At 37.1% G+C, this 19259-nt stretch overlaps 1 protein-coding gene across 1 annotated transcript in view; it reads right to left on the reverse strand.

The window, feature by feature from the left end:
- Window positions 1-19259, reverse strand: part of DCDC2C (doublecortin domain containing 2C) — a 115255-nt gene that overhangs the window by 61957 nt on the left and 34039 nt on the right. Inside the window, exon 6 of the mRNA XM_073336085.2 lies at window positions 13136-13181. Coding sequence (XP_073192186.1) covers window positions 13136-13181 — 46 coding nt within the window. The remainder of the gene's footprint in view (window positions 1-13135; window positions 13182-19259) is intronic.

Genomic DNA, 19259 nt, shown 5'->3' on the forward strand with positions numbered 1-19259 from the left:
TAAGCTATTTACCATTCTGATTTTACAGAGGTGATTCTTTTACTGTTTCTTTAATTAAAATTCTTCTTTTAAGAACCTGATTGCTTTTTCATTGTTCTTAAGATCCAAGGGTTTGGGTCTGTGTTCATCTATGCAAATTGGTGAGGATTTTTATCAAGTCTTCCCCAAGAAAGGGGGTGTAGGGCTTGGGGGAGATTTTGGGAGGAAAGACGTTTCCAAGTGGGCTCTTTCCCTGTTATTTTTGTTAGACGCTTGGTGGTGGTAGCAATAAGGTCCAGGGACAAAAGGTAAAATAGTTTGTACCTTGGTGAAGTTTTAACCTAAGCTGGTAAAAATAAGCTTAGGGGGGTTTTCATGCAGGTCCCCACATCTGTACCCTAGAGTTCAGAGTGGGGAAGGAACCTTGACAGGACCAGTCAGCCTAACTTTGATATCTAGAAAGTTACCAGAGCAAATTATTAAATAATCAATTTATAAGCACCTAGATGATAATAGGATGATTAGTAATAGCCAACATGGATTTGTCAACAGCAAATTGTACTAAACCAACTCATTTCCTTCATTGACAGGGTTATTGGCGTAGTGGATAGGAGAGAAGCTGGACATGGTATGACTTAATCTCTGTAAGTCTTTTAACACAGTCCCTTAAGACATACTCATAGGCAAACTAGAGAAATGTGGCCTAGATGAAATTACTATAAGGTAGGTGCAAAACTGGTTGAAAGACCAAACTCAAAGAATAATTGTCAATGGGTTTGCTATCAAACTGGGGGAATATATCTAGTAGAGTCCTTCAGGGGTCTCTCCTTGGTCTGATACTATTCAGTATTTTCACTGGATAATGGAGTGGAGGGTATACTTATAAAACCTGCAGATGACACCAACCTGGGAAAGACTGCAAGCACTTTGGAGGACAGGAATAAAATTCAAAAGGACCTTGACAAATTAGAGAATTGGTCTAAAATCAACAGGATGAAATTCAATAAAGACAAGTACAAAGAAAAAAATCAAAATGAATAAACTACAAAATGGGGAATAACTTGATAAGCAGTAGTCCTGCTGAAAAGGATCTAGGGGTTATAGTGGATCAGAAATTGAATCTGAGTCAACAATGTAATGCAGTTGAGAAAAAAGCTAATATCATTCTGGGGTGTATCAACCCGAATGTTGTATGTAAGACAAAGGAGGCAACTGTCCCACTCTACTCTGCACTGGTCAGTTGGAGTACTGTGTCCGGTTCTGGGTAGTTAAAGAGAATGATGATAAGTGTTCCATGTCCACTGAAGGTAGGACAAGAAGTAATTGGCTTCATCTGCAGCAAGGGAGACTTCGGTTAGTGTGAAGGGGAACACTCACCACCAAGGCTGCCTAATGATCAGGAGGGGATGTGGCAGGTTGACTTCTTCCCCAGCATTCACCTTTCTTGTTACTGCTCTATCCTGCAGTGATCTGTCTTTTCAGTGACTTAGTTCTCCAGACAAGTCACATTTTCAAGTCCACCCCTTTCAGGGTATATATAGAGTCTCCAATAACAGGGAGGTCATCATGATTAAGCAAGGGATTCAGGGCTTCCCCTTCGGGTTGGGGGTCTTGTGGTCCAGACCCTTGCATCTTTAGAGTCTTCCCCCAACTAGGTTCCCCACCAAGAAATGGATTTCCCTAGCTGTCCCTCTTTAGGGCTGGTAAGGGAGCCCAGGCCCACTCTTTCCATTGGGCCCTAATCCAGAGCATAATGTTAGGTAGCTAAATCCTGCACCTTCAGGTGCTATGCAGCTACCTCCTTGGATCACTTCCTACCAGTCTCCTCTCTTCCCACAGGGTAAAGTAAAGAATTAAACACAAAGATAAAGTCTCTAACCTTCAGAGTCAACGGTCCTTTCTTTGTAGGCTTGTTCACATCACTATAGCCAGGCCGCAAGCAGCAGAGCTCAGAGTGTAGGTCAGCTCACCTCCACTATCTGCCTGCCATTGAGCTACTCTGCTCCCCTTTCTAAGTTCCTCCTCCAGCCTGTGCAGGTGCAGTGGGGCAGGGCCTCCTGGCCCAGAGGAGCTTCATAACCCTTTGCTCTCCAGTTTGGTGTTTGTATACCCCACCACAGTTAGGTATTAGGAAAAACTTTCTAACTATAAAGGTAGTTAAGATCTGAAATAGGCTTCCAAGGGAAGCTATGGAATCCACATCATTGGAGATTTTTAAGAACAGATTAAACTAAAACCTGTCAGAGAAAGTCTAGCGCACAGAGGGCTGGACTAGATGACCTCCAAGGTCCCTGCCAGCCCTACATTTCTATGATTTAAGTTCACTTTGTTTGCAAGCAGAAATATGGTTATTGTAATTGCTAGCTCTGAAAACTCAAGCTGCGGTTTCATAGGCTGGGAGTGAGGGGGCGTGTTCTTCTTCTTTAAATAGTGCTTTCAGTAGGGTGTAACCAACGGTATAATTTGGGCCTGCAATTGGAATTTAGGTCAAAATTTTCAAACTTTGTTGCCCAAATCCAAAAACATGGCCTGATTGTCATAGATGCTCCCAGTGATTAGTACTTGAAGGTTGTTTTCACTGCCAAAAATGGTATGTTTTAACTTGAGTTAGATATCTTATGGCAAAATTCCTACCACAACATACTGTAGTTTTTACCTCTATGTACCTAGTTGAGGTAAACTCCAGGTGAGGGGTACAAGGTTGACCTCGATTAGCGACACTGAAATAAAAACTACCTGTGCCTTGACTTCGCAAGGATTTTAAAGCAAGATAGCTAATTCAAGTTAACTATCTAATTGTAAAAATACTCCTTTTTTGGCAGTGAAGGAAGACTGAAAATCCAGACACTTTATTTGAGTGCCTAAACATGGATTTAGATGCCTGATTTTAAGGACTCAAGTTTGAAAATTTTGGCCTCAGTTAATTATTTGGTTGATGATTTGGGAGCCAGAACAGAATCTTTCTTACTTTCCTGTTGCTATATTGACTTTACGATGACCACCTTTCCTCTTTCAAGTGGCATTCAGATATGTATGTATCAATTTACGGAGAGCTGTGATTTTTTTTTAAAGAAATCTTTTTAAATTACAACGTTTAAAACATAAAAGTAAACATTTTCTTCTCATCTGATTTCTTATATTAGGGATTTCACTGTACAGTAAGAAACACCTTTATACCTTTAACGTAAAAGATATACTGTTGCTTTAATTAGATATGAAAAATGTTACACTAAAATTACATTTATAGATTATTTTAAAGCAAATCTGAGAAAAATATATGATTTGTTAAAAATGGATATTAGAGAACAGATCCAGAAAAAGGGAAGTACTGTATACTTATCAGTGATAATGGACCATACATCATCCGGAGGTACTCATTCAAACCAGATTCAAAAGACAGTAAAATGTATTAAGCATTCTGTAGAAATGTGTTCTACTGCTCTAGAGGTTGCACTTTAGTTCTCTGATGTAACTACAACATTCTGTCAGCTACTTTAATTTGTTCCCTATCCTTTCTTATGCTTGTATCGACATCATTTTTATCTTTTGCAAGGGCGGGGGAGGGGAGACAGGGAATGCTTGGTTGGTAAGTTAACTAGGAACTTATTTATAGAAAACTACTGTGACCAAGAGTCACACCTTAAAAAGTGCTCTTCAGTTTGGTGGTTCAAATATTCTCTATTAGTGCATCAGGAATTTTATCTCACTAGATCAGCTTCCAACAGAAATTTGTCATTGCAATGTATTATAGGTATGTGTGTGTGTGCGCATGTCTGAGGTGCATCTATATTTCAAAGAAGTTCCATCACCTCAGCCCAATCCCATAGAGTAGTGTAACAAGTATCTTTATCAAACATAATACAAAAGAGAAATGTCAATAGGAGATGTTGGCTACTGCTGCTCCTATGAATCCAAATACTAAAGACTTTGCAGATTTTATACTATCTACCCAATCTAAATTATAAATACATAGTTCTTTTGCTGCTAGTATCATCAGTTCTGCTGTTACATTGACCATTGTTATTGTATAGATCAGCATGACTTAAGAGGTTGTCTAACAAATACTTGTGAAATGACTGTTGGTTGTCATTTAAGTCACTGGAACTATTCACATTCGTAAGTACTGCAAGATGGGGCAGCAAAATGTCATCTAAAGATAGTGTCAACTAACGACATTGTGCTGGTACATTTGCTCATTTAATTTCAGACCAGATAATGTAGATTATTATATTTGGCTAATGGATAATTGGGCTAGGGCAATGTGCATGAAGAACTGAAAAGAAACTGAATGTCAAATATTTTATTTTAGAATATATTTGTAATTTTTATAGTCTAAATTCCTAAGGATACATTCACTTTTAACTTTGTTCCAGGTAAGATGTCAAAAATTATCGAAGTGATCAAGTTCAGCACTGCTGTAAACGGGCACGCTTCCATTGAACTCCTTCCACAAATAAACCTGTCCCTGTACTGAAGTCAGGGAGACAACTCACAATAGTAAGCACTGTGCCCAGTAGTAAGTGTCTGCAGAACAGTACACTTATAGGAGATTTATATACAGTACATGTGTCTTTTAGGTTTAACCTATATTGCCTTAACAATCCATAAAAATACACATAGTTAGAATACAGAATCTTTCACTTCTTGCTTACAGTCTCAGTCCATACTGGATTGGAAATGACTGAATGTTGTTAATATCTGATGTCTGTTCCGTGGCCTATCTGAAATTAGCAAGTAGTCTCAGTACAGTTCCTAGTGAAGTATCATAATTGATGCCAATTGTCACCCTAGCTAACAACTATAATCCAAGACATAAATCAGCAAGGGATTTGAACTACTTTCTCATTTCTAGATGTAGTTTCTCAGTTGGATAGAATTATGCTAGTAAAGGCAGTACATGGAAGATTTCATTGTAATTATCCACACTGTGCTTATTTTATAAGTAGAGACCTTCAGTTTCCATTGCTTTACATAAGAACATAAGAATGGTCATACAGGGTCACATTAAGGGTCCATCTAGCCCAGTGTTCTGTCTTCCAACAGTGGCTGCTCCCAATGCTTCAGAGGGAGTGAACAGAACAGGGCAATTTATTGAGTGATCCATCCCCAGTCACTCAGCTTTTGCTCTGGCACCTTTTTGGTGTTCTTAATTCACTTAAAAATAAACACCATTTAACCAATCCATATTCAGAAGTTACAATTACAGAAAAGGAAAGAAAGCACTAAACATGCAACATTCTATTACTAATACTATATTTATTCATTAATAACACTTATTTCAAGAAACCTAGTTACATTTCAATATTATTGTAATAGGTTAGAAAACTCAGATACTAAAAAAATAGTTTCCCAAGACAGCCTTGGATGAACTACATAGCCACCTAAACAAAGAACAGTAGCAGCCTGTTCTGAAGTCAATCCATCTCCATAACAAAATGACTGAAGGTGCATGCAAAAGACGTGCTGTTTTCTCAAGTGAATCTCATCAGAGCAACGTCGTCTGTGTTTTCCATCATATGACATATCTAATCTGAAGATGTATTAAAATGGAAGATTTGCTAACATTTGAACTCCAGTGTTGCTCCTTTATGATGTTGATTGATGACAGGAATGTTTCACATTTATCGTGAGATACTGCCTTGTCCCTGAAATTACTAACCTAAAATGTCAAGTAAGAAGCATGTGGCCTTCACTGAGTTTTATTTATATTTTCGGCTTAATTTATTAAACTGCAGTGCCCATGCTATGTACAAAAAAAAAATTGCAAAAAATTAAATCTTACCCTTACCTGAATTTTTCACTAGTTACATAATTTTTCTCTTCAGCAATTTTTGTGAATGAACTAGTTGTTTTTAATACAGAAGTCTTATATTAACAAGCTTTATTGCGTTTAATTTCTGCATTCAGTAGTTACAATCTTACTAAAACTTTCTTTCTAGCAGCTGGAATAGTGATTACAACCTTACGTGTTAGACATGGGTAATCCTTATTGCATGTGTAATAATACAAAATATATCCTATAGTCCACATCTTTTTTCATTATGTTAGAAATGTTCATATTAACAAGCCAGCTCTACAGCACATGAATTTTGAAAGGTTGGTTTCGATATATAACTTCAGATATTCATCCATCTGAATCAAATAAGCAATCAAGCTACACTTTAACACATTGCACTCATCTATGATACTCTATATTGTCTGTAATCACTAACACTCTTGTAAGGTCACATTTCTGCTACTCTTTCAAGCCTTCTTCCAATTCACTATAGCTGGATGACGATAATTCTATTAAACTGAAAAAAGAATCAGATACATAAGAGGCAAATCCGACAAACACCATTTTGCTCAAATTAAGATTCATTCTATATTTAAACTACAAAAAAATAAAGAACATCTCCCAGAAAAGAGTTTGTGTAAATAAATATTTCCTAAGTGCTTAGTGCAATACACTATACTTAGTGCTCTATTCTATAGTATTGTATAATATTCCTTAAATACTGTTACTTACCTTGGCAGTTCCTCCCATGATTCATCTTTCAAATGTGAATGCATGTGCATGTGCTAGGGTGACCAGATAGCAAGTGTAAAAAATCGGGATGGGGTAGGGGGTAATAGGAGCCTATATAAGTCCCAAATATCGGGACTGTCCCTATAAAATCGGAACATCTGGTCACCCTAGCATTTGCACACATGCAGATCGTTATTAAAGATATACACAAAAATACCACAGGCCTATGTACATTCTATTTGTTTCCTACATTATAAAAATAGCTACAATGCCTCCCCTGGCACCATTATCATCCTGCACTATTGATAATCAAACTGTAGTATGCCAACCCTAATTTACTATGATCTTTTTACCTTGATCCATATTTTTATAATCGTACACCTTTCACAGCAGGGCATTTCTCATTCCTTCACTATAAGGGCTCAGCCTTTATAATTGATGCCTAACCTCCTCCTTTGCACTAATTATTCAAATAAAAGATATCTTCCTACAGGAAACCCACCTTAATGATTTGGATGCAGAAAATTTAGGAAAAGAGGTTGGGGAAAAAGGGTGTTTTAACAATTTCTCCTCCACTGCCAACAGTGTAGCAATTTCATTTCACAGAAGACTCAAATTACAAATTTTAGGCGTAAATAAAGATGAGGAAGGTAGATTTTTGCTGGTGAAGGCTAAGATCTCTTAAACTATATATACCTTAATTAACATATATGGACCCAATAAAGATGATCCAAGTTTTTCTTCTAAAATTAATTAATATCCCACTAGAATCAATCCTAGCAAGAGATTTTAATGAGGTGTTGAACCCCTTTATAGACTAGCCAGTCAGCCCCAGTGTACACAATCATATGCTAGAAAAATTATAAGATTACATAGAAGAATTCAGGTTAAAAGATATATGGTAGTTACAGAACCCTACAATGAAGGATTTCACATTTTTTTCTTCCCCACATGCCCCATATTCACAAATACATTTCTTCCGATTTCTACAAATCTGGTGGACTCAGTGCTTAATAAAGAAATCAAGTCTATCATGATCAGAGACATTATGATTTTCTCCTCCTGAGCTGAACTAAACTCATAAAAGATGGAGACTGAACCCCTCTCTTTTGAAAAATAAAGATTTTCAGAACTGTGTCACAGAAGAAACTAAAGTTTTTCTTCAAAACGACACACCAGAGATATTCCCATCCATTCTATGGGATACACTAAAAGCATTTATTAGGAGCAGGTTCATTTCCTACTCAGCAGGTAGGAAGAAAGCTAGCCAGGCTCAGTTATTGAAATTGTATGTTCTACTTAAAGCTATAGATTTAAAATGTGAAAACTACCCCACCCAAGAAAATCTTAAAAAATTAATTAATCTAACATATGAAGTAAACAGACTGACTTCAGCACAAGCTGGAATTTGCTCTTTTTTTTTTTTTTTTTTTTTTTTAGAGTCAAACATACTGGGAGTCGGGGAGAAAATGGGGAAACCTCTCTCATACAGATTAAAAGAGAGAGATCAAAGATTCCAAAAACATCACTCAAATCAGAACAAGGGCCAATTATTACTAATCAAAAAGAGATCAGTGATCTATTTTTGAAATTCTATCAGGCTCTTTACAATGATGATTTACCACCTCACCCAGAAGAACTGAATAGTTTTGTTGGAACTCTTAACCTCCCAGAAATCTCAGAAGAGCAGCACTCGAGGCTAACCTCTCCCTTGCAATCAGAGGGAATAATCAAACCCATGGAAGAAATAAGTCTGGGCAAGACCACCAGCCCTAATGACCTTCTGATAGAATTATATCAAAGTTTCAAAGATATTCTAGCCCCTAAGCTGTTAAATATTTACGAAGATGCCTTAAAGAAAGGTACATTACCTCCTACTATGAGGGAAGCCCTAATTACTGTACTACGTAAACCTGGTAAGGATGTACAAATGTCTTATAGTTATAGACTCAGCTCTTTAATCAATACTGATATAAAAATACTCAAAAATATTGGCTAAGATATTTGAAAAAGTAATGAGTGATTTGGTTCACCCCAATCAGCTGTGTTTTATTAAAAAGACATAGTGCAGACGACACATATCTGTTGATTACTGTTATGGCATTCCAGCATCAGTCCTGAAATTCCCATGCAATCATTTCACTTGATGCATAGAAAGCCTCTGACAGAGTGAACTGGACATATCTGTTTCTTACCCTGGATAAATTTGTGTTGGGGAAATCCTTTATTTCATGGATCAAGCTGTTATATTCCAATCCCAACTCTCATCTTCTAACAAATAGCACAATATCCCCCCTCTCTGATATGTTTCAGGGAACTAAACAGGGATGTCCCTCACCCTGCCCCACCATGTTCAATCTAACATTAGAACCACATGCAGAACTAATTAGGGAACCAAGGGATTCAAGGGATCAAATCAGGGCCTCCAGAGACAAAAATTATTCTATATGCAGATGACATCCTCCTATTGATTAAAAATCCGGATCAAGCTAGTTCAAATATTGTACAAACAATAGATAACTTTGGTAAATTATCTGACTACAAAATAAATTGGGATAAGTTGGAAACAATGAAGACCTTATTGGATTTAGCTGGCAGTAGCTCTCCTATTGGGATATTTAGATGGCAACAGATGCACCTCAGATATTTGGACATCCTGTTCCCTAATTAAATTAAAAACATAGTCAAGCCCCTATTAATCATGATTTAAATAGATGACAGATACTACCTCTCCCCGTTTGGGGGAAAAAACAAAATCAAAATGAATGCCCTTTCTAGAATCCTTTTATGCTGAATTTCCTCCCTATCCACATTCCTATTTTATTTTACCAAAATAGACACCATGTTCAGGTCCTTCTTGTGGGGTGCTGGTAACAAACCCAGAATCTCCTGACCAAGTTACAGCCCCTGTCAAAACAGGTGATTTTAGATTTCTGAACTTTAAACTTTACCATCATGCAATAATTCTTAGCCAGAAACACAGTGGCTCATTCTCTTATGCTATAGAATCCTGGATTAGGTCCAGATGGAAGAAGAATTGGTTGTTCCTTTACCACTTTCCAATGCGCTGCACTTGGATTACTATTGATTCCCTAAAGAACAATTACCAACTATTGTGGCAGCCAGAAATACATGGCATACCAAGTCTACTAAATCTAAAAACCACCCTCTTCTACATACCAAAGCATCTAGCTGCAGTAACTCAAAACTCTAGAGCTGGCAACCCCATCATCGGGCCAGACTGGATTAGAAAAGGGATTTTGACCGTCAGTCAATTTATTGAAAATTATACCTTTTTCCCTTTTACAATACTAAAAGAAAGTTTCAGTCTACAGACTAAGAAGAAGTGGCAATATATCCAATTTAAACATGCCATCTCCCATCTGTTTGGCCCCAATACCTGCACTACCCCCTACCCATTTCTCCAATTACTCAGATTGCCAAAACCTATGGCAACAGTACATGCACACTTGGCCAAGAAATTTTAATTAAACACTGATTCCCTAAATAACAAATGGGAGGAGGAACTAGACAAATTATTCCAGCTCTGTTAAACAATGGAAACAAATTTTAACCAGTGCTCTGACCTGTTTCTTGGACCTCCTTTTAAGATTAATACAGCAGAAAATCATATTAGAAATGCATTGGACCCCTCTCAAACTGTTCAAACCACGTGCCACTACATCAGATAAATGTAGGCACTGTGATTCATAAGGACATAAGAATGGCCCTACTGGGTCAGACCAAAGGTCCATCTAACCCAGTATCCTGTCTACCAACAGTGGCCAGTGCCAGGTGCTCCAGAGGGAATGAACAGAACAGGTAATCATCAAGTAACCCGTCCCCTGTCACTCATTCCCAGCTTCTGGCAAACAGAGGCTAGGGACACCATTACTGCCCATCCTGGCTAATAGCCATTGATGGACCTATCCTCCATGAATGTATCTAGTTATTTTTTGAACCCTGTTATGCTCTTGGCCTTCACAATGTCCTCCGGCAAGGAGTTCCATAACCCTAATCATTTTTGTTGCCCTTTTCTGAACCTTTTCCAATTCCAATATCTCTTTTTTGAGATGGGGTGACCACATCTGCACACAGTATTCAAGATGTGGGCATACCATGGATTTATATAGAGGCAACATAATATTTTCTGTCCTATTATCTATCCCTTTCTTAATTATTCCCAGCATTCTGTTCGCTTTTTTGACTGCCGCTGCACATTGACTGGATGTTTTCAGAGAACTATCCACAATGACTCCATTGACTGGTAACAGCTAATTTAGACCCCATCATTTTATATGTATAGTTGGGATTATGCTTTCCAATGCGCATTACTTTGCATTTATCAACATGAAATTTCATCTGCCATTTTGTTGCCCAGTCACCCAGTTTTGAGAGATCCTTCTGTAGCTCTTTGCAGTCTGCCTGGGTCTTAACTATCTTTAGTAATTTTGTATCATCTGCAAATTTTGCCACCTCACTGTTTACCCCTTTTTCCAGATCATTTATGAATATGTTGAATAGGACTGGTCCCAGAACAGACCCCTGGGGGACACCACTATTTACCTCTCTCCATTCTGAAACTGACAGCAGACGCTAACTTAACCCATATGCTCTGGGAATGCTACTTTACCAATGCTTTTGGCACAATGCAGAGTTAATTTTTTCCTATCAAATAAAATTGTGTTACAAGCTAAACAGGTCATCTTAAACCTAATGGATGTTAATTGGAAGCTGAATGCATCTGAAAAAACTTTGGCTCAGCTGAGCACCAAACTTCTAAAAGACTAGTACTACAAAAACGGAAACGAAGACTGGAGCATAGATATCATAAACTTGGCCACTATGAAAGAATTGTACTCCACAACAGAAATACCCTAGAAAAACTCTCAGATATGGGATGCTCATCTGGGAGTATTTGAATGACTCTCTTAAATTCATGGGCCTCTTCTTTTTCTTCCCCTTCTCTCTCAACCAACTTCCTTCCCTCCCTGTCTTTATCCCCCTTCTCTGAATTTTGCTTCTATTTTTATCTTATTTTAATAAATTCCCTATAGCTTGCTGGATTTTTATAAACAACTTTCAGTTGTTTGTCAACTGAGTAATAAAATATAAATCAATTTATTTGTAACCATTCATATTATATATAATTAAATGTTTCAAGTATAGCTAAGATAAGGTAGCACATGATTAATATATTACGAGAAGTTTACGCATTATGACAAGTTTATATATAGTTTATGTTTTTTTCTGTTTTCAGAGTAGCAGCCGTGTTAGTCTGTATTTGCAAAAAGAAAAGGAGTACTTGTGGCATCTTAGAAACTAACAAATTTATTTGAGCATAAACTTTCGTGAGCTACAACTCACTTCATCGGATGCATTCAGTGGAAAATACAGAGGGGAGATTTATATACATAGAGAACATGAAACAATAGGTGTTACCATACACGCTGTAACGAGAGTGATCACTTAAGGTGAGCTATTAAATTAAATTAAAAATTTAATAAAAAGTTGATAGAAAAACATTAGGTTGTTTGCATCAAGTGTCCAGTGGGATTTACCTTATTCATAGTCCATAGATTCTTCTGCTCTGGAGTTTAACATCTACCAGATATTTTCACAACCAGAAAGCATATCTTCCCATGCTTTACTGCCACAGGTAAATCAATCCATTAATCCCTTCTCCACCCTAACCACATCCATCTTCTTCTGTCATTTTAGTTCTATATGAGCTCTTCATAATTCAGCATAATCTTGCTTTCCAAAAAGATAATTCCCAATTCTTTTCTGTAGCTTACAGTCACAGCAACAATCCAATGTACAAAAAAATAATTATACTGGGGCTGTTGATTAATCACAGTTAACTCATGCGATTAACTCAAAAAATTTAATCATGATTAATCGCAGTTTTAATCATACTGTTAAACAATAATATAACACCAAATGAAATTTATCATAAATATTTTGGATGTTTTTCTACATTTTCAAATATATTGATTTCAATTACAACACAGAATATAAAGTGTACAGGATTCGCTTTATATTATTTTTATTACAAATATCTGCAATGTAAAAATGATAAACAAAATGATAAACAATCTAGTTCCTAAGTAGAAATGGTCACTGCTCCTAAGTGCTCACAATCTAAACAGACAATTGATAGTGCCCTGGATAAAGGAAGCAATACAATTTTTGGTTCATTTGGGGGGTTTTTTAACCCTATTCCATAGCATGAAGACTCTTCTCATAAAATATCTAATTTCTCTAAATTAAATAATGAAACTACTGAATCTTCCATTGGGATTTACATAAACAAGTAAAGCCAAGATGGGGAGGGCAGCAAAAATAGGGATTTAGTAACAATTTTCTTCAATTGGATTAGAATGAAATTTTTTTAAAGATTACCCAGTTTTAAAATGTATCAATATGTTTTTAATGTTTGTTTGCATTTTATCTACTTGATGTGGCAAAAGCTTAAAATTAAGACCATTTGAGCTGAAATATAAATTAAAGCAGATTTCCCATTATGTAATGAGTTATTTTTATCAAACTGTTAACACTGAAATATTTTATTACTTCTACAGTGTTGATTGTACAAAAGAAACTAAAGTAAAGTATAAAAAATATTAATTTTATTTTTTCACTTACTCTTGCCTTTTTCTTTCTGGGCCTTTTTGGAGACTCACCATATCTGCTATAAAAAAAAATATAGTTACCCTAATATGAGTATTTGTCAATTTTAAACTAAAAAAGAATACTATCCATGCCGATCCATTTCTTGCTATTTTAAACATATTTTAAATGAATGCACTACTTATGACAGCCCTAAAAACTGAACTCCTATTTCCATTTATTGAAAAGATACAACATGGGAAGTGTATAACACATTGTAAAAGATCATACAGTTAATGCTGGTTATTTGCAATCTTGATAAAGACAACTTTCAGTTATTAGCAACATTTTCCCAAGAACCGACCACATCTCACTGACTTTAGTATTAACAGAATTCATATATGAGCAACTCTCATGTCACTTATCGACAACTTAGAACAGGTTCCACTTGTAATGAATCTGCTGGCTCCAAATGTGAGGTAGTACATGACTGTTTGTGTGTCTCCCGGACCTACAGTGCACACACATTACTGCTGTACATGCTTTAGCCAACATTCATAACACACTGCACAGTTGTGCACTTTCGGCTTTGTGTCACAACTTCAAAATTGTCGACTGTCTCACCAGTAAAGCTCAGGCTCTAGAGGCCCCATGTGAATCCCAGACTAAGCTAGTGTGAGTAGCTGAGAAGTGTGGTGTCTTTAAAATTTGTTGTTTTGTGGATTCTAAAGAACAGTGATGACACTGGACAAATTGTGGCTTAAAACTGTGTGACATTTTACTTTGTGTGACACACCTGAAGCATTGACTGTAAGTATACCAAAATTTCCTTTTTTAATTTACCTGTGCCTGTCACATAAACAGTTGGCAGGGAGGGAGAATACAGTCTGACTGTTTTACTTCATTTGCTTAACCTACCATCTTACTTCAGAAGCTACACAGAGAAAAATTGCAATGTTAAAGGAAACAATTTTGTATGTATAGCTTTTTCATGTTTCCTGTTTATTTTTAACATTGTATCAAACAAAAATACAATACAAAAATACGACTATAGTATATCATTGTACATGTATACTGGTATGTACTGTATACATCCATTTGAAAATGGGGGGCCCTTTCTCTTATTGGCAACTTTCAGATAATGACAACTTTTTGCTGGGATCCAAGAACCTGTTTACGGCATAGTTTGTAATGTACTGAAATGGGATAGCTTTTATGTGCACCACTGACCTCTCTTGGCTGGACTTTCAGACCTACTCAAGTGTTTGTGATCATGTCTTCCACTAGTGGTTAGGACATGAACCTGAATACTAATGCAACAGAAGATGTCTTATTTAGACCCTGATCCTGCAAACAGATGTGTCAGTGCTGACTCTTAGTCCCACACAGAACCCCTTTGGTTAATATTTTCTGACTTTATTAGGACTCAGTGCAGGAATGAGGCTCTGCACCAGTTCATCTGTTTCCAAAATCAAGGTCTCATTTTGTAAGTTATAGCATCATGTGGTTTTTAGCATAGAACATAGTGAATTTTAATCTTCACTGGCAACCCTGAGTCCATGTCATCACAACTTGTAGTGTAGCTGATGACTATAAAGTCAGTCAAGCCATAGAATCATAAGCAGCAGTGAAAAATCCCATACAGCTGCCTGCTCATGGACCATACCATGCCATAATTATTTGAGCAGAGGTCCCCACAGAAACCAGTGAAGAAGAATTCTGCCCAAAAACTGATGGCACAATATTCCTCAATATGCTTCAAACGCTGACTTGAGGGTGAAAGCATTCAATTTCCAAGGCTGAAATGGATTTCTGTTTGTGCATTTGGGATTATTGTGAAGTATACACGTGGCCACTAGCAGCTACAGTTAGAACTTTAACTCTCTTTACTTAGGTCCCTCAAAAGACCTTGAAATGGTGACAACTTTTAGTCACTACTGATCTAGATTGAACTGACTACCTACAGGTGAAAGGTTCTGTATCTCAGTGCAAATCCCCCTGAATCATCCAGTCCCTATCAATGCACAATAATAATGTGAATTCTCTTCATAGAGTCTTTTGAACTGGACAGCAGATTTAACAAGTTCCAAAAAAGACTGCTTTAAGTACTTGAGAAACAAGGTGAGTGAGGTAAATATTTTACTGGACCAATTTCTGTTGGTGAGAGAGACAAGCTTTTGAGGTTACACATAGTTCTTCTTCAGGTACTTGAAGTACCTGAGGCAGACAGTTTTAACAATACTCAGAAATATAAAATGTCAAAATTCATTAAAACCTAACGGCAAAGCAAATTTTAAAAATATAGAGATTATCTACATACTATTTGCAAAAATACTTTTACAAAAATATTTTTAAATCAAAGTTTTTAACAAAACTACAAACTATTTAAATTATAATATAATCTGCAGTTATTCAAATATAAAAAAATAAGGATGTTTCGGAGGTCCAGTATTTATATTGCAGGTATTTGTGTTCATTGTATTAGTGCTTATATTTTCCACATAGTTCTTTGAAAGGCTTCAGGGAGACATTCATTATGCCATAGCGCCACAGGATATTACTGTGGCACCATAAATTGCTTCTGGAGATATATTAAGAGATACCAAGATGAAACAAATACATATACTTTTCACTGAGCACATCAGTCCATATGAATTTGAACAATTAACAGATGCACTAATTAGAGACTACATTAGGTTATTGAGAGAAATTGATTTGACTTTGCAAACAAAAGGATATTTGCAGAATTAGCAAAAACTACGCCTTACAAATGAAAGTGCTAGCAAGCAGTGAAAGAACTGATCACATCTAATTAAAAATAGAATCACAGAATCATAGGACTGGAAGAGACCTTGAGAGGTCATGTAGTCCAGCCCCCTGCACTCATGGCAGGAATAAGTATTATCTAGACCATTCCTGACAAGTGTTTGTCTAACCTGCTGTTTAAAATCTCCAGTGATGGAGATTACAACCAATGATGGAGAATACAACCAAGACAGATACTAAGCAACCTACAAAGACCAGATTTGATTCCAGTAAATGTGAAGTAAATGTGAATAATCACAATATTATGCAAAAATGAACAGCACATTTTGCAAAATGTATATGTACAACCATTTTGCAGAAGTGTATGGCTCTCTGCATAAATTGCAAAACTGCCCTTATCAAGACATCAATGTGGTAAAACCATGATACTTTGGAATTCATGTTCATCACCATATCACAGACACAGGTCTCTGTCTTCCAGTAAAAGTAAAAATCCTAATGGAAAATCTCAGCTGGAAATACAGTGCACAGTAAGAGTAATTCTGAAAGTGTCATTCATCAACATTCTGTTCCCAGTCTGGAGAACACTTCAGAAGACCTGGTTGCCAAACAGCACAATATCAAGTGCATAATCCTGGGTCTCCAATAGATGCATCCCTCTTGGACCAGATGTTTTTTCAGTGTGTTCCCTTTTATTTCTCGCATTCCAAAATGCTGAGGAAGAGCAGACAAGATAGAATACAGATGCTACTACTCATAGGTCTAGAATGGGCCTATCAATTTTGGTGGTTCAACCTGCTGGTCCAGGCAGCATAAACTTCAGTGCCTCTCCCCAGCCTGCCAGAACTTTTATCCCAGGAATAGGATCAGATTCTACACCTCAATCCAAGATGCCCAAGTCTGAGAACAAAGATGCCAACTGGCTGAGCAACTTGGACTGTGATGGCTCTGAGAGAGTCCAGAAAATCTTCTGCTCTGTGAAATGCAAGAGGTTCTTCATCTCAGCAAAACAAAAAGGAATTCATCGTCACCAGTCTTCCATTTTCTTCAATCTGTACTATCTCTTCACTTTAAAATAATCAGGTCTCTCCCACAGTTCAGCAAACATGCATTTAGAAGAGATTTCACAAGTCAAAAACCACTAATGCCCCCTTTGTTGAGATATAAAAGGCTCACACCTTCATTACTCCTTGGACTACCCTTGAGGCTAAGATGTTCAGCCTGGGATAGCACTCTTGCAATCTATCCAAGTAAGGCTCCTCAGACCCCACCTCCTTTGGGTCTGGGGATTGTTTTTTAATCAATTGTAGTGGGAACTGTTGAAGAAAAAGAACGGTTACTTACCAAGTTAAATTGTGGGAGGTTGGGAAAGATTGCCTGCTTCCATAGATTTATGCTACCTGCATAAGTAGGGTGCACATCCAATGCTTTCCAAAAAGGTCCAGGTTTATGCACCAAGGGTTCACACATCACAAACAGAATATCTATGCAAACAATTTGTTAAAGAGCCACAAATACTGTTATGACCCAAGGACCTCCTGGTGCCAACTGACAGAGGGCACAGTAGGGTGCATACAGTTTTACAGGGTTAAATATAAGTATATTAGTTCACTAAAGTGTGGCATCTGAGGTCTGTACCAAAAGCTAGAAGCCCACTGGTCACAATTGTTGCAAGAAGTTTGTATAGGAAATAGTTCAAGAGATATGTAAAATGTAAAATATTAGGTTCCAAAACGGTTGAAGCAAAGCTTGTGACCTGAAGCGAGGTGAACCTCAGAGCTAACTTAATCACCATGTAGAACAAAAAACATCCATGAAGACAGGCTATGTTTCCTATATGAACCAGGTGCAGACCTGAGAATTCACAGAAACAAAGGAACCCCAAGCTAAGTTTCTGAAAAGGGGACCTACTGGGGTAAGAGACAATAGCCTGTAACTAAATTTCAAAAAAGGAGAGGGGACAAGATTTTATCCTTCACCCAGGAAACAAACTGAAAGTGTGTGTTTGCTTCATGAAAGTGGGATCACAGCCCAGCCTGGCTGTAAAATTCTGCTAGGACTTTGGGTGAGCATTGTTCTGCAATGTAAATAAGTCTAGGGTCTAGAATGTATGTTATGATTGTATTTTATATGTAACCATTTGTTTCCAATACTTCTATTTGCTAATACCAGAATCTCTATCATTTGTTAAATAAACTTATATTTGTTTTCATTATAACCATATCTAAGTGCTGTCTGTTAAGAAGAGTGGTGATCTAAGGTGGAACTGATAAGTTGGAGTATATTGATTCTTTGGGAGCAGCAAATCTGTAAATACTGTGAATGTCCAATGGATCAGGGGCTGGATATTCCAGGGAGATGCTTAGAGGTTGGAGTGTGCCTATTGCTAACCTGCAAAGAGACATATGGGCATGCACAGACCTTTTGGGGTGTGCTTGTGTTGCCCGTAGCCAGTGGAGTTGGGGAGCTGACCCCTGGCAGACACAGGTTTGTAGCGAGGTGCCTCACAGCTCTGGGTACCCCCAGGAAGGGTCAAAGCTATCAGAAGAAACTGTTCTTTATTAAACAAAGAATAAAGAATAAGTCTTCTAAAAAAGTATCTATTCAGGAAATATATCAAGTCAATATACTGAATAAGTGTGTGGTAAGAACTCTACCACATGGAACTCAGCTATAGGTACCTGACAATACAGACTGCACAAGAGGCATTCCAGTAAAATAAGTTCACTGACCTTTAAGAATGGGCACCTGAGCTAAATCAAGGCAAATGGAAGTACATTCAACTAGCCACTCTGACAAGTGTAGCTTGAAAATGAGTTTCCCTCAGCTTTAACCCAATATAAGTCAAAAGGAGATGAGGGGATTTGTAAAAGTCCCTCAAATCATAAGTGTAGCAACAAAGAGCTCATTTGACACCAATCTTATGATAAACAGCTTAGCTTGGGGAACGAACACTAGAAGAGGGAAAAATTGGTTCATATAAAAAAAAAGACTCCCATTGACTTTAACAGTCTTTGTATGGGCTTTTACTACCTACTTTGTCCTTCAGAAAAAAACAAAAAGGCCTATAAGGGCTTGAAGCTCGCTTCCCCATCTATCTAATGTAATTGCCCCAAATAAAGAATATGAAACGCAAGTGACAATCATTAATAGGCTCAGAGGGAGGATCTTCTCACTTGTTCAAGTCTAAATTAGATTCAAATCATGCACAGAAGCCAAACTGGTACATAAATATGTAAGGCCTTTTAGAAAGTGCCTGACCTATGATTCACAGGGAGAACTTCAATCGTTACAAGATCAATTACAAGCAATCCTAGGTGAGTTTTGATGGATTAGTCTTCAACCCAGACATGTCAATGAAATCCAATACACATAAAGAAACAAGAAGCAATCT

This window comes from Lepidochelys kempii, chromosome 3, assembly GCF_965140285.1.
Source record: "Lepidochelys kempii isolate rLepKem1 chromosome 3, rLepKem1.hap1, whole genome shotgun sequence".
In the NCBI taxonomy this organism is placed as follows: domain Eukaryota; kingdom Metazoa; phylum Chordata; order Testudines; family Cheloniidae; genus Lepidochelys; species Lepidochelys kempii.